Source organism: Nilaparvata lugens, unplaced genomic scaffold (genome assembly GCF_014356525.2).
Source record: "Nilaparvata lugens isolate BPH unplaced genomic scaffold, ASM1435652v1 scaffold6598, whole genome shotgun sequence".
Lineage (NCBI taxonomy): Eukaryota > Metazoa > Arthropoda > Insecta > Hemiptera > Delphacidae > Nilaparvata > Nilaparvata lugens.
This window is the reverse complement of record NW_024092349.1, coordinates 1-16,139: the sequence shown is the minus strand read 5'-3', so window position 1 is coordinate 16,139 and position 16,139 is coordinate 1. Positions and strand designations below refer to the sequence as shown.

Genomic DNA, 16,139 nt, shown 5'->3' with positions numbered 1-16,139 from the left:
ATTTAAGTCAACAAAAGCCTGTTTACAAGAATCATTGGACTTCAGCCTGCCAAGTAGCGGATTGCTCTTTTTTGTAGTCTAAATATTTTTAAAAAGTGTAACTCTGCAGTGCTTCCCCACAACTCTATGCCATAAGCCACATGTGAATAGAACAGTGAAAAATATACCATTCTTGAAAACTGACATTGGACAAGTCTCACAATGTTTTCTGATAACAAATAAGCCTTACTGGCCTTGTCGATAATAAAATTAAACATGCTCATCCCATGCAAGTCTTGAATCAAATTAAACCAAGTAATTATACATACTCTGTATTGCTAATAGCATCATCCCCTATGTACAACTGAGGTTCAAAAGCGTTATGTCTTCGGCTGAAGTCAATGATACTACTCTTCTTTGAGTTAACTGTGAGGGAAAGTGAGTTGAAAAATTGAACGACTCTATTGCATATCAAGTTACAATTAATAACAGCAACATATTATCCGAAAGACATGTTACAGCCCACAATCAAGAATTGAGAAAATTACCCGAGAAAAATATCCTAATATCCTGAAACTACCAACCTGTCTTTGACATTTTGTCGTTTCTGTTTGGGCGTGATCCTCTTCTGAGGCTGAGGCGATGAGGAAGATCGAGATTCGAGTCCAAGTGTCTCGGCCAGAGTCACGTCTTCCGAGCACGAGTGAGGAGAGTCGGCTATCTCTGAGGTAATGCTTGCCACACTCAGAATGCTGTTCTCCAAGTCCAAAAGCTGTAGATAATTTATTAATGGTTTAATAATAAATAATATTGTCTTCAAATCGATTTTGAATAGGCTACCCTTTATCTAGGCCTACAACCGATTGCAAAACTTTAATCGTAGTTGGATATTGAATCAAAACTCAACTAAAGATTGATCGTAACGATGATAGATTGCAGATCCCGAGTTCTAAAGCTGGATTGTCACATATCACTGACGGGTAACAGTGAAATTTAATAATTCCCACGAGTTCTAATTGGACTATCCTAATCAGCCCAGCCCAGTGAGTATGAAAAATCCCATTAGAACGCATGGGAATTATATTTTCACTGAATCCATCTTTTGCAAATGGCTCATAGCACAACAAAACAATATACGTTCTTGGACCCACAGTACTGTAATCACTTACTCAAGGTTATGTTTTACAAAGTGAGAAATGCATTTTTCGCTCATTTTCTATCGAACAACGTGAGATTATGTAAATTTGCTTCTTGAGTGTTCTACCATAAGGTGCGTACAGATATACGCGCCACGAACATGAGCAATTCACTTTTAAATCGGCTGACTATATCTGTATTTTTACAGAAACGGTAAGATACAGATATAAAAAGCTTGGCATCAGCTGATTAAAAGTAAATTGCTCATGTTCGCGGCGCGTAAATCTGTACGCACCTATAGAGAAACAATAGTGTAAGTGGATATCCCATGGTATAGGGCAGGGGTCTCCAACCTTTTTTATCCAAGGGCCACATTGTTAATTCTAGGGAGGCTAAGAGGGCCAATAACAAGGATGGACGTGGAATTTGACTTGTGGGGACACACACGACGGGGGATTGGGGGGGTGTACAATTATTATATAATATGAGGGGTTTTAAGTAATGTTTAAGTAGGAAGAAACAAACCAATTAATTTCATTTTAATACAAAGTCCAATTTATTGAGTGTAAAAATCTCATGAGAAAACTTGACAATGCATGAATTTATAAAAAGCTACCATGCTAAAAGAGAATACTCATTTTGATACCTCCCTCGCGTTCGCTACCTTTCAGCCTGCCGCTCTGCTCTGCTCCCCACGCCACGCATCAACTAAATGAGTGGTTGACCCACCGCCACCAGGGTGCGCCTCAGTCGCCGCCACCCGTTCCTGCGTTTCTATTGGCCGAGCACCGCCGGCCAATAGCAGCGCAGGTGAACTCGGGGACTGTGAATAAAAGGGGGCTACTCAGCTACCCTCGATAGCACTTGCTCACTAGCAGCCTTCCACTGAAGAGCCAGAAGAGACCACCAGCCGAGACCACTACCAGCCGAGACCACTACCGAGACCAGGAGCAGAGCAGCGAGCAGGCCAAGAGGGAACCACGGCGAGACTAACCGCAACCTGAGGTGTCTTCCTTGTCTACTACCCAGCCGATGCCTAGGAGGAACCGCGCCGGCCGCCGAATCCAGAAGAGGAGGGCCCTACGTCGGCTTCGCCAGGTGGAGGAGAGGCTGAGGCTGTACACCGCCGCGCCAGCTGCGCCCCAAGACTTAGCGCCCCAGCCTAACAACTGGCGCGCGGTTCTGGATGCGCGGGTGGGGGCCGAACCGACATCGGAGTGTGTGCAGCGGAAGCCTACGACCCTGCCTGCCCGGGGTTTGACGAAGGCCCCTTCTAAACGAGGAAGTGGTCGAGGAGGTCCTCCGGCGGTGATTCGGCACGACCTCTGCTAGTAGATCACTTGGTCAGCCCTCTCCGTAGCCCGGGTAAACCAGAGTGGAGACTGCGAACCATTGACTTGAGCCCCTGCCGGCCTGCTCTCGCACCAGACGGACCTGCCCGGGACCCTCGCGCGGCGTGGTATCGCGCCAGTCGACGACTACTAAACATCTAGCCTGTCTTGGTCCCTTTTCAGGGCCACCAGCAACAAACTTGTCCCTTTTCAGGGCCACCAAAAGCCATTTTTTTCAGACAGTGGTAACAAACCCCTCACTCGACCTGACTGACTAGCCCAATTGATGAACGAGCCATACCTTCCGCCATATCAATTATTAGTGAGAATTTGTTTTCCACTTGAATTGTCCGCCTATTTAGAAACAAACTTTGTGGTTCCGATCATTAAAATTGATTTCAAATGTTCATCTGACAAGAAAGTATTTGGATTTAACAAACTTCATTTTTGAAAATGTCTGCTCACACTTGTAGGTAGATCCAAAAAGAGAAAAATAGCTCGAGCATGGTTTTTTTATATTTTTAAAGCCTTTTTATGGTAGAGAACTGTAAAATGGAAGTAGGTTACCTTCTTTGTAGCGTTCAAACAGGGACATGTACAGTCCATGCAGACCATTTGCTAATATCTCACGATGGTTGATCGCTGCTTGTTTACAGCTAATTTTACACTTATTAAGAAATGGAGTGGCTAGTAAGAGAAGAGTACTGAACTCACAGTTGTTGTCAAAAATGTGTTTAAATATATATTTTTAAAAATCTGTTGCAATAACTCTCGGCGGGCCGGACAAAATCCATCCGCGGGCCGGATGTGGCCCGCGGGCCGTAGGTTGGAGAGCCCTGGTATAGGGCGTTTATGTCGCAACTTTTACTGTTATCTCAAGCCGATTACTGTCAATTATTGTAGATTTTTACTGTTTTGACCGGGTAAGAGTGTATTAACGGCACATATGAGAGACTACCAGCGTCATAAAGCTTCACGGGAAAGAACTACGTGGACTATCAGTTGAGATAACAATAAAAGTTGCGACATAAACGCCCTATACCATGGGATATTTACTTATGCTATTGTTTCTCTATGGTTCTACTCTTCATTTAAAAGTGAAAATTGTTAGTTTGACGTTTTTGAACTTACTACGAGCGTTCAAATTGTTTGAAATTTGGCTTTGAACTCGAAGATTGCACTTTTTCAACTTTCAGCGACCATAAAAGGTTTAAAAACGTCAAACAAAAGGAACCAATTATATGAATCTTATTTGAAATTTCTCACTTTTTTCAACCATATCCAAACCGGTTTGGAATTAGATTTTGTCTGATCGTTTTCTATAGTGAGGTCCACGTTATAATGGCAGTATTTGATTAGTAATGGTATTGCTATCCTAGTCTATCATTCAACAAAGCAGATAGCGATATCTCTTTCTCGGTTTGCTCTGTTTCCAGATCGTCTTTTAACAATGTAGAATTCATAATTAATGAAAAATATTTCATATTAATATTATGTAAACTCATTATAAAATTATTGAAAAATATAATTTCTAGCCTAATAGAATATACTGTAATTGATTATTTTAAACGAGAATGAAAAGTTAATATTACATTAATAAACCTTTATCAGCTACCGTCTACAGAAGGCATTGACAAGACAGAGGTTCGGCAACGTTGTTCTCCTATCTTTCTCCACTGGCGTTATAACTTGGACCTCAGTCATTGATGTTTTTCAATAATATCGAGAAATTGATATATCTCTAAAACTAAGGTCGATATAAGAAAATCTTACTAGACATTTTTTGTTGCAAATTTAATGTAGAATTTATGGTCTTCAGCTGTTACACCTTTCGTGGGACACTCTGTATATGATAATTGATCAAAAATCTTTATTTCGCCAAAATATAAAATCACTAGAAACATTTCCAATTAATAATACAACTGTTATGTAGCTAAGGTGAGCACGATATTTTCGAGCTCAAAATTCAAGTGGTTTATTCTTTATTTTGTGAATTTAAAGTTTGTTTCATGTTTTTACAAAAGTTTTACTATCAATCTATCCAAATTTAAAATTGTTGGTTTTATTCTAATATATATTCTCATATTGTGATTTGGTGTAGAAATTGGAATGGACATAACATATGTATAATATTTCGAAAATTTGAAACTAAATTGGGAAATTGAAAAAGTTTTGGGCAATAGCCTGTTTTTCCTTTTCCGATCATTGTATTGTTTGTGCTAACCTAATAAATAAATAATTTAAATATACAGTACATACATAATCATAGAAATGAATAATACATTTTGAATGTGAATAATGAAATGAAGTAATAGACTGTACCTCATCCATGCCAGACGGCGGTTTGATGCTGTCAATATTGTTCCAGCTGAGACTGGAGTCGGCGAGGGCGCGGCGAGCGACGAGCCCCCGCATAGGACCTCGGCCTCCTCTTCGGTCGGCCTCCGACATGCTCACGCTCTGATTGGCTCGCCGGTCAGCCTCCGACACACTCATCGACTGAGTGAGGGACAGAAGACTGCCCATGGCCGAAGGAGGTCGTACTGAGTCCAGGTCGGAGAGGTAGCTCGCCTCCATTTCCATGTTCGCGATTATTGCCACCTGGTGAGAGAGAGAGAGAGAGAGAGAGAGAGAGAGAGATTAGAGAGATTGATTGAGTACTTTATTTATGTATATTACAATATACCGGGTGATTCACATAAGGTGTAACAATAGGTAACTTGTTAACAGTTCATTTTACAGAGAACTTTAAATGGGCAATTTCCCTTCTTTTTTGTGACATTTTACGACATGCCATTTAAATCAAAAATTTGGCCGCCATCTTCAAAAATGGAGCACAACTTTATTTTTTTAAATGACAACCATAATTATTTATGATATTTTTGGATTCTACGTGAAATTTTCATACATTTTTACTTATGTCATTTTTTGATAAACCCAACCGTTTAGGATGTACAGCTTTACTGATATGGGTCTTGTAATCAGTAATGCAATATCCATATGATTATGTGTGTCCATCATAATTAATGATTATTATGGCTGTACATCCTGAACGGTTAGGTTTATCCAAAAATTACAAGAGTAAAAATGGAAGATGGCGGCCAAATGTTCAATGTAAAATGGCATGTCGTAAATAGTCACAAAAAGAAGGAAAGTTACCCATCTAAAGTTCTCTGTAAAAATGAACGGTTAACAAGTTACCTATTGTTACACCTTATGTGAATCACCCGTATACTGGCTTATACACTTATATACAATAGCTTACAATACAGCAAAATTATAGATGAATTTACATAATATAGATTAAGAAAATAATTATTGAATATGATATGAAAAAAGCAATTTGGAATAGGCCTAACTATAAATAGATAATATTGTTATGCATCTACATAAATTGGCGGAGCTTTGGACATATCAATGTCCATTCTTCGGAAAGAATATAAAAAAAAAATCCTTCCCACTAAACTCTCTACCAAAAAGAGAAGGAGATAGAGAGTCATTGTTTGAGAACTGGATACATTGATTTTGAGATTTATGACCGGTTAATATGATGCTCGGTTAAAACTGAGTCTAGATTAAACGCGTTCAATCTTCAATCAACTTGAATGCCGTTTAAACCACCAATCTTTATCCTGAATAGAAACGAATTGAACGTTTGGTTAAACGGCTTTATTAAAGCACAACAATGAGTTGGCTGACCTGATTCCTCATACTATATATCCAATTAGAATCCAAAAACAACGTAAACATTAATAATTCTGGCTTTGCTCATATGATTTGGCAAGTATTTGAAAAGTTCAACGACATCTATGAGAGAAATGAATGTTTACAATAACAAATTATTTTCCAAGCTCTTAAAAAAATGTATGTTGTGCGATTCATTTAAACAGTCAGCATGGGGTCAAAAGGGAGCATTAATGCTATTTATGAGGGAAGCTGGAAATTTAAATATTGCATCTCACTGCATTTGAGAAGCATTACAGAATCAACTGTCTTATTACTATTATCTTGAAAATAAAAGCCAAGTATGGAACCTTGACTATTTTGTGGATAATTATTTTAAATAATTTGAAATAATGTATAACAGCAGCATTCTATTCGTCTTTCGGAGGAGACGATAAGCATAGCCACCTCTATTAGAGGTGGCTATGCGATAAGCCGTCGGTCCCGTCTACCAAAAAAGTAGTCATCATTCCTCTCACTCATTACCCACGCACAAGCCTAAGAGCTTATGTGGGCATCCCCTCAGTATTATTATTATTATATTATTCATAAAAGTTGCCTCACTAGTCATCCCATTCACGCATATTGCTAGTTTAAACGCCTAAGTTTGGACATTTACTTTTGAGCCAGTTTAAACGGAGTTTACTGGCTGAAGATGGAATCTGCATACGGATCTAGGGTTTAAACTCGAGTTTAAGCCATTGATGGGCTAGACGAAGTTTAAACTAAGCATCTGCATACGGGCCTTACTCATTCTAATAATCAAATCACTCTTTATTCTATATCACATAGTATACGAGCTTTTGATGATCGCCCATATCGACCCCATGTGTCTGTATTTGGGTCGACAAATCAGTAGTCGATCAGAAACATTTATACTAAAAGATCAGTGAGATGTTATGCTACACTATTATATTATATACAATATGCAAATAATATAGATCATATTAAATACTGGAAAAATCAGTAAAATAAACAATTTCATACACTGATTACAAATTAAGCAAACATGCTGTGGATGGCATAATAATAGCTTCAAATATTTTATAACTTACTTAAAAATATAACGAACTTGAGTATAACTATTATTATTAAACGAAAATCCCAATTGAATGCTGTAAATTACCTCGAAAACTTCTGCTACTGCAGATATTGACAACAGGGTAAACAGCTAGATACCCGGAACTAGTTATTTGTGCAACTAGTGCGCAAAGTGACAGTTTGCTGCACCGAAAGAAACGTTTACGCCCGAGCCTACGGCTCGGGCGGAATTGTTTCTTGAGTGCAGCAGAGGAGCTTTGCGCACGTATTTCACATTAAATTTTTCCTACAGTTACCATTGAATATGAAAAGTGGGTAATTATGGGTAAAATTGCCTGAAATCCATCAAATGTTTGTGTGTGTGATGCTGTTATTAATAAAAACCTTAATTTATTGTCAAATTGAATAATGTAGTAGTAAATGAATGAAGGCTGTGTGCTGAATGTCGCGGCTGTCATCCACTGTTGTACACCATGTCCTTGATATTATTATAACGTGCACCACAGTCACTGTTACCAACTTCATTATCATTTTCCTGCACTGGTGCTCCATATAACCTACTAACTATTTTGCGTTGTCATGCTGCAAATCTGGAGTACGCAAAGTGCTCACTTTGCGCACTAGTGCGGAAAAGTGATTCTTTGCGGCCTGCAATCAGTGCAGAAATGGTCACTTTTCAAGGTATCTGTAGAAAAAAATAATTTTTGTATAGTAGCACTCATCGAATTTTCATCTAGCTGTTTACCCTGTTGTCAATATTTGCAGTAGCAGAAGTTTTCGGGGTGATTTACAGCATTTAATTGGGAGTTTCGTTTAATATAAATATTCATTATTTAACATTTGAACTAATGCAACTTCCAATTTATTTCAATCTGTGACTTGAGTATATTGAAGTGAACATAATGATAATTTTTATGACAATTCCCCAGTCAATAGACTGTGGCGAAGAATAAGCTAAACTGAACTCGTCCTTACCTTGCCTTCCTCGAGCTGTATGATACTAGAATCGGTGAGCGACATTTCTCCAGCCCTCTGGTAACCGTGGACACAGCAGCGACACGTAGCATCGCCTCAGTGCGGTCGTCGGCTTCATCATCATCGGCGTCGCCCAGTGCGCTCTTGTAGTGCTGATTGGCGTCGTCACGCTGATGCTGGGGAACGACACGTCGTTAGGAGACGTGTCGTCATTCCACGTGTCTACGCTCTCTTCATGCGGTCTACTGTCGCTGTTTGCTGCTGCTGCAACACAATTGAATGAAATTGCAATAAATGAATGAATTTGGAATACAAATTTATCGATATACGTATCTATTTGCAATAATAAAAATATTTACAAACAGAATTGATATAAAGGTGCGTAGAGACTTAAAACACCAAGAACACGCGCATTTCGTTTACCATCAGATTCTTATAAAGAGCTATTCTTATACAGAGTGAGTCATATGTATGGGAACCCTTCAATAATTTGGAGACTGTTGTAGATAAAATACTGTGACTTTCAGGATAAGTTATTGGTCGAATACTCCACCTTTTGACGTACAACTGAATTTCAACCCCTCAAAAGGGGGGTGACGTAGGGGTTGTAGCTCGAATATTTTAAATGTAAACACCCATTGTGTGGTACATGATTTTAAAAGTCTTCTTAAAAAAATAGAGATGGCACAAATAAAAAAAATTCTATGATGCTTGTATTCAAAATGGCGGCAGATTGAAGTTTTAGTTTTTAAAGAAATGAGGGGTTGTAATTAAAATATTTCAAAAGTGAACACCCATTGTGTGTTTTAAAGGAATCATTTTTAAGGCATTTTCAAATCAAGAAAGATGACATCAATAAAAATGTTCTATGATGCTTGTATCGAAGATGGCGGCTGATTGAAGTTACAAGTAGAAACTAAAACTTCAGTCAGCCACCATTTTCGATACAAGTATCATAGAACATGGGTGTTTACATTTGAAATATTCGAGTTACAACCCTTAAGTCACCCCCTTATGAGAGGTTGAAATTCAGTTGTAGCCTACGTCAAAAGGTGGAGTATTCGTCAAATAGCTTATCCTGAAAGTTACAGTATTATATCTGCAACAGTCTTCAACTTATTGAAGGGTTCCCATACATATGACTCACTCTGTATAGTGAGAATAGCACTGTTTCTGTACAAATACAAATATAAAAAGCATAGCATCAGATAATGATAAGTGAAATGCGCGTGTTCGTGATGCACGAGTCTGTAGGCTAGCCTACATCAATATGATAAACTCGATATGTACTTTGTACACTATTACCTACTGTTCGTCCCTCGGGGAGTCCCAAGAAGCCACACAACATGACGAAACCCATGTAACAAGAGTGTAACAGTAATTAAGAGTAATTTCTAATACAAAGTACATTAACCAGTCTATCAAAAGTATTTGAAATTAGCATTATCTCAAACAACTAATTTCTACATACAAAGTACATAAACCAGTTTATAAAAAGTATTTGAAACTTGCGTTATCTGAAACAACGACATTTTGTTGATGCCTTGCACTAGTTGGTTGTGTGTGAGTGGGGGTGGCTGCGACGGTGACGGTGTTTACGGTGCCGGGGGCGGGACTGCCACCGGCGGCCTGAGCCCGTTTTTTGTCGGGGGCGGTTGAGATGGGGGCGGCTGAGACGGAGGCGGCATTCCTGACGAGATGCACTGCTGCAATAGCGCTTGCTCCTCAGTCCAGTCGCCGTCCAGTGAACCGGTTGACGGCTGCCGTGATAACACTGTAACTGAAAAAGCACAAACGTCGTCACATTCAATAAAATACCACATACCTCATCTTATTCATATTCATTTATTGGGTCAAGAACATTACAATATTGAAAAATCTGGTGTGGCGGCACCATACAACTTTCCTTGCCGTTATGAAAATTGATCACCTGACGCTAGTGTTCACGCGCATCTCAAGTCTACTATTCAAAGATCTGAGCCAGCTGGTGACAGGACAATAACGCTGGAGACACACGAGGTCTGCTATCTCTTCATAGTGAATGATTTAATAGAATCAACAGTTGCCAACAGTTTGCATTTGAATAAATTAAATTTTCTCGAATTTCAAGCTTATTTCCAATTTTAGGTGAAAATGTCACTGAACATTAATTTTAGAGATTTTCATGCTCAATCTTTTCCACTTTAAATTGTTTGTTTGAATTGTATCTGAAGCTTGATAATTGGGAATCTAAAATCAAACTTTGCATAGATGGGGCGGAGCTCCTGAAATTTTTACAGATATGGGACTTGTGGAACTTGATAGAGCTTGAATGACTATTTTAGGTATAAATTTAATCAAAATCGTTGGAGCCGTTTTTAAAAAATCGCGAAAAACCCTGTTTTTTAGTTCTGTCGCCATCTTGAATTCCATTTAATCGAAATTGTTCGTGTCGGATCCTTATAAGGGAAGGATCTCAAGTTCCAAATTTCAAGTCATGCCGTTAATTGGGAGATGAGATATCGTGTACACAGACACACACACACACACACACACACACACACACACAGACCAACACCCAAAAACCACTTTCTTGGACCCAGGGAACCTTGAAACGTATAGAAATTTAAAAATTTGGGTACCTCAATTTTTTTCGGAAAGCAATACTTTCCTTACCTATGGTAATAGGGCAAGGAAAGTAAAAAACAGTCGCTAGCCACAAACATATCTTAATAGTATAAACTTATCTGGAATCAAATTTAATATTTTTAGTGCCATAGATAAATAAATACATGCATCGACAACGTCAATGTAAAATAGAGAACTATGTTCATCAAAACTGTAGTAGGCCTACATGAAATTGTCTACAGAGTAGGGTTATTGTCTATTAATAGGATTATGATAATGGGAGTTATAGCATGGCTCTATGTTACCGTATTGTATGGAGGGCTTTCAAGTGATAGGTTAAGCTCACATCGAGCTGTAATACCAGAAGAAGAAGAATAATGATGATTATAAATATAAAAACTTTTCAATAACTAATATTCAAAAATTAGACTGTAGTGTCGTTGAAAATAGTTGAAAATTGAATATGTATAATCATTTTCTTTCCTCTTTTGGTATTGCAGCTCGATGATAGCTTTAACCTATAAAATTAAAAGCATTCACACTTACATTCAACTCTGTGTGGAAAATGGATTTAAAAAATCCGAAAGCGCTCCACAAGTCCACATGTGAGTACTAGTTTTTAATAACTAATATTCAAAATTAGACTGAAGTGTCATCGAAATATTTTACAACGGGTTATTTACTTGCAGTTCGTCATGGATACCGAAATAGATGAGGATTATAATAATTCATTAATACTAATTAACTTTTTATTCTACTATTCATAAAGTTACGAAAACGTACCTTCTGGTTCTAAGGAACTAAGTGGTGATAGGCCATCATCAGGTGCAGGAGACACAGGACATCTGTAACCAAGAAGAAAAATTTCAGTAATTTTTATAATAAATAAAACAAAATTATGTTCCAGAAAAAAAAGGATTAACAGTAAATCATTTATTTAAGTTTTCAGAGATAAGCATTTTTCCTTATTCAGTCTCAACTTCAATATTCTATTTTTGAACTAGACAGATAGATATAAATAATATTACGTCTGGTTGGCCTCAACGGCGTCAGACAAGACAAGGTGCTATCAAAAGACGAGAGACCATAATTTTTCATGAAATTTATATCTAGTATATAGTTACTATTTGTCTTTGACTCTATTACAGTAGTCAAAATAGTCCTTCAGACTATAAAAGCACTCCTCCTTTAGAATTAATTTCAAACTTCGTTTAAACTACTTTATCTTTAATATTTCCCGCAACCGAATTGGTAGTACTTGGTAAATCTTTCTCCCAATATAACTAGGGTTTTCTTCATACAAAGTCAATCTATGATTACCTGCTATGAACTAGCAGGTAACCCATGTTTCCCAAAGGTCTAATTGAAAACTGACAAACTGAAACTTGACCTACTGAAATCTTCAAGAATTTAAAATAGGCCTTTGACAATCCTCGGTAAATTAATAATCTACAAGGAATATTTCAAGTTGATCAGTTCAGTAGTTCAGACATGATGTTGCGTCATTCGTGAATTTCCTATCCCGTACGTGTATAAGCCAATTCTTTCCTTTATTATATTATACAGAGTCCGGCAAAAGAACCTGACGATTTTTGAAGGATAATAATCAAAGTATGATCCGTACAATTGAAACATATTGTAATATATCATATAAAAGATCAAATTTTGCAATTTACAGTGAATTTCATAGATCACTCACAATCTTTTTCTATTTGAAGATTATGTCATCCAAATGTTTTCCGTTACTTTTCACGCACTCACATCAGCTAATTCTAAAATTTGCCATTGCTTACTCAATCATCACTTGTGGAATTACTTCAATTTCTCGTTGATTCCTCAAGTTCTGTGGATTATTGGCTGCCCAAAAACGGTAATTTTGTTTATTCACAAATCCCGAGAAATGAAAATGTGCCTCGTCACTTGAAAGAATAATGGCATCCTGATGGACATTTTTGAGAATGATCTCGTAAGCGGCTTTGCGATGTGCCCAATAATTTGCATTGAGTTGTTGCACTAACATTATCTTATACGGATGGAATTTTAGGTCAGAATGAAGAATTCGTCGTACACTTCGATCAGAAATGGCTAGCGCAACAGCATGTTTCGCTGCTGAACGTCATGGAGACCGTGTAACAGCTACTCTTACCGTGTAGTGTAGTGTTTAATGTTTTCAGGCGTTCTCACAGTCCGTTTTCGTCCTGTTGGGTTTGTTTATAAAGCAGACGACGTGTTTCTAAAATTCTTTAACCACAACAAAATCGTATTCCTACTGGGAACAGGCGCGTGTCGATTTAAATTAAAATGTATGCGAAATAAACGCTGTGTTAAAGTAACTGAGCTTCTTTTATAATAAGCTTCAATCACAAACGCTCGATGTTCACTTGACCACGACATACTGGCTACTGAAATGGCATCAATAGACCTGTCGATGTACAACATTCCCGCCTTTTCAATGACAGTGGTGTCAACACAACAATCACTAAAAAATCGTCAGACTAATATGCCGGTCCCTGTAGAAGATAGATAATAACATAATTATTGTAAACGATAATTCCTTGATACATTACTAACTGCGATATAAATACTTTCGATTTTCACTTCATCACCTACATGAAGTTGTTAGTTTTGATGTAAGATCGACTTGGTCAAATCATTTAAATATGCTTTCGAAATGTATTGAAATATCTTCAACAGTTGTAAGTGAACATGCAGGATGCTTGCTTGTATCATCTTAAAACCACAGAACATAGAAAATTATTAATCAAGAGAAAAACAGAGTGTAAAATTAACGTACCTGTCTCTGCTTTTTGGAACTGAGTTGATGGTGAGGTCACTGAGTGAAGAGCGAGTGGAGAATACACCTGGGCTGCCTTCAACTGCGAAACATTCCATCTCATCTTGAGCAGCAATGCCCCTAAGAACAAATTGCAATTTTCAATATAAATCCTGATAACTAATGAAATTTCAAACGTAAGTGCATAATCCTATTATATTAAGCGAGCAATTTCTGTATATATCTGGTTATTTATGTTTTACGGATCTCGAAAACGGCTCTAACGATTTTCACGAAATTTGGAACATAGTAGGTTTATGATATAAAGATTCGATTGCACTAGGTCCTTCTTTGGAAAACTCGCTGAACGACATTGAAAGGATAATTCATCCTTGGAAAACAGATGATAATTTCGTCGTCTCTCGAAACAGAAGATGCGTATGCCTGTGTGGGAGAGAGACAGAATTATTTCCAGCTGTGTAATCATAATCAATCAGCGAGAAATTTTATCTCGCTAGACAATTTTTCGATTTGATCAACATAATATGATTTGTTGGCATGACATGATAATCCTCCCAAACTAGAGTATATCATAATTTCCAAAGTTGATCATTATTTGACAATTTCAAGTGATTAGTGAGTGTATTTTGGTATTTAATTGGGTTGTATATTAATCTAAATATATATTTTTTCAAATGTTTGAACAGAAAAATGGACCTGAATTCAAGTGTATGGAACATACTTTCTGGACTATTTATAGTGTATAAATCAAAATTCGGGAAAGAAACAGTTTTGGGCTGTGCTGTACTTCCCCAATCATTTAAAAGAATTGTGTTTGGTTTATCAAAAGTCAATAAATAAATAACGAGCAAAGCTCGGTGCCCCGATATTAAATATATAATGGACGAAAGATAGGATTATATTAGCATACAATAAGTATAGAGAAATAGAAAGTTTGTCTCTATATTAATAATAATTAATGCCAGAATTTTGAATTGCCACTAACGTTGAAATGTGCTACCTCTTGGCTACTCATTAAAAATTCTTGGATTCACGCTTGAAAAATGTATGATTGTGTTTAAACGGTGAGATTCTAGCCTCACATAGCTTAAAGAAAAGGGCTGCTTGGACGATTGACATCTAATAAACAGTCAAGTCTGGCACGGCGTGTCCAATCCCATGAGAAATCTAATGATATACTACCTATGATATTAGAGAACGATGAAATTGATAAGACTCGAAAGAGAAAACAAACGTTTGAATCCTATGAATGACATTTTACTGTTAGAAAATAAACAATCGCCAAAATAATGAGCTGCAATGCCGTAAGAATACATAATGCATGTTAAAATATCCTTAAATGTGCCAAAATCTTGTCACTATGATGTCTTAACGCGTGGACTTGTGTAATCAATTGGCATCTTTTTACAGTTAGAAAAGATACAATCATCAAAATAATGATCTGCAATGCCGTAAGAGTACATAATGCATGTTAAAATTATCCTTAAAATGTGCCAAAATATTGTCACTTACTTGATGTCCTTAACGCGTGGACTGTAGTAAGCAATTGGCATCTTTTTACAGTTAGAAAAGATACAATCACCAAAATAATGATCTGCAATGCTGTAAGAATACATAATGCATGTTAAAATTATCCTTAAAATGTGCCAAAATATTGCCACTTACTTGATGTCCTTAACGCGTGGACTGTTGTAGGCAATTGGCGTCTGCTGCTGTGGAGATGACTTGGGTGTTCGCATTTTCACTCTGGTGTCGATGATTTCCTTCTGCTTTTCATTCGTTTGTTTATTGCTGGCAGACAACGGTTCTATCTTGACTGCGCTCTTTGTATTTCTCGCCTGAAATAATCGATCAGACCAGTTGAAATTGAATAAGCAATATTTGGATTAGTTTATAGTTTTTGGTAAAATAGTATAGTTAGCCGAAAATAAGGAAAAACACAATTTATTGATGAAAATTTATAGATTCATCTCAACTATTTAGTCTCATATATTTTATCTATTTACTCTTGTAAATTTGAGTACCTTGAAACAGTCTTATCATGAATACAATAATAAAAGATTTCAATACTAAACTGACAGTACAGTGACAATACTAGAGTGACAATACTGTTTCGCTAGTCTAAATTCTTGTTTTCAATTTCTTCTACACCAAATTCAAATCAGCACAGCCTCATCATTTACTAAATCATTGAAGATTATGAAGTGACACATAACCTAGCTACATTTGGACTGTTGTATAAATTAGAATTGGAACCGTTTTGGGCGTGAACCTGTGGTACTTTTCTGTAAGTTTTGTAATTCTGAATGATTGAATAGATAAAAGATAAATCATCCACCATGTGAGAGTACAGAAATTAATTGAAGTCTAATTAATTCATCCATCTAACAAAGCAGACAATACGGTGGAGAACACCATTATTTTTACACTTTGTAGATTAGAAGTGTTGAGGACGGAGTTGAAGCAATAAGAGCCTCCTGTTCCAATTGACACATTAGGACTAGAGATTAAAGAGATTTGCAGTAAATTGAATCTGAATTAAATGTGTTTTT

General features: G+C 37.1%; 2 protein-coding genes across 2 annotated transcripts; both read right to left on the bottom strand.

The window, feature by feature from the left end:
* Positions 1 to 563: 563 nt before the first annotated feature.
* On the bottom strand, positions 564 to 8,256 carry LOC120356377 (the record flags this gene model as incomplete). The annotated part of the gene is made up of 3 exons (XM_039445311.1): positions 8,187 to 8,256; positions 4,770 to 5,048; positions 564 to 751 (listed from the first exon to the last, which is right to left on the bottom strand). Coding segments are annotated over exons 1-3 (512 nt in total), but the record flags the coding sequence as incomplete, so codon positions are not given.
* Positions 8,257 to 8,336: 80 nt separating this feature from the next.
* Positions 8,337 to 15,431, bottom strand: LOC120356376 (adenomatous polyposis coli protein-like). Its single transcript, XM_039445310.1, has 5 exons — positions 15,253 to 15,431; positions 13,588 to 13,707; positions 11,577 to 11,638; positions 9,717 to 9,966; positions 8,337 to 8,450 (listed from the first exon to the last, which is right to left on the bottom strand). Exons 1-4 carry the CDS (start codon positions 15,324 to 15,326, stop codon positions 9,782 to 9,784), a joined length of 441 nt encoding a protein of 146 aa, XP_039301244.1. The 5' UTR covers positions 15,327 to 15,431; the 3' UTR covers positions 8,337 to 8,450; positions 9,717 to 9,781.
* Between the last annotated feature and the right edge of the window lie 708 nt (positions 15,432 to 16,139).

Bases quoted from the DNA above. Each gene is read 5' to 3' on its own strand.
- LOC120356376 (XM_039445310.1), bottom strand. From the start codon at position 15,326: ATGCGAACACCCAAGTCATCTCCACAGCAGCAGACGCCAATTGCCTAC. The intron at 13,708-15,252 runs GTAAGTGGCAAT...ATTTGTTCTTAG, and splicing joins CCACGCGTTAAGGACATCAA to GGGCATTGCTGCTCAAGATG. The intron at 9,967-11,576 runs GTACGTTTTCGT...GTGCTTTTTCAG, and splicing joins TAGTTCCTTAGAACCAGAAG to TTACAGTGTTATCACGGCAG.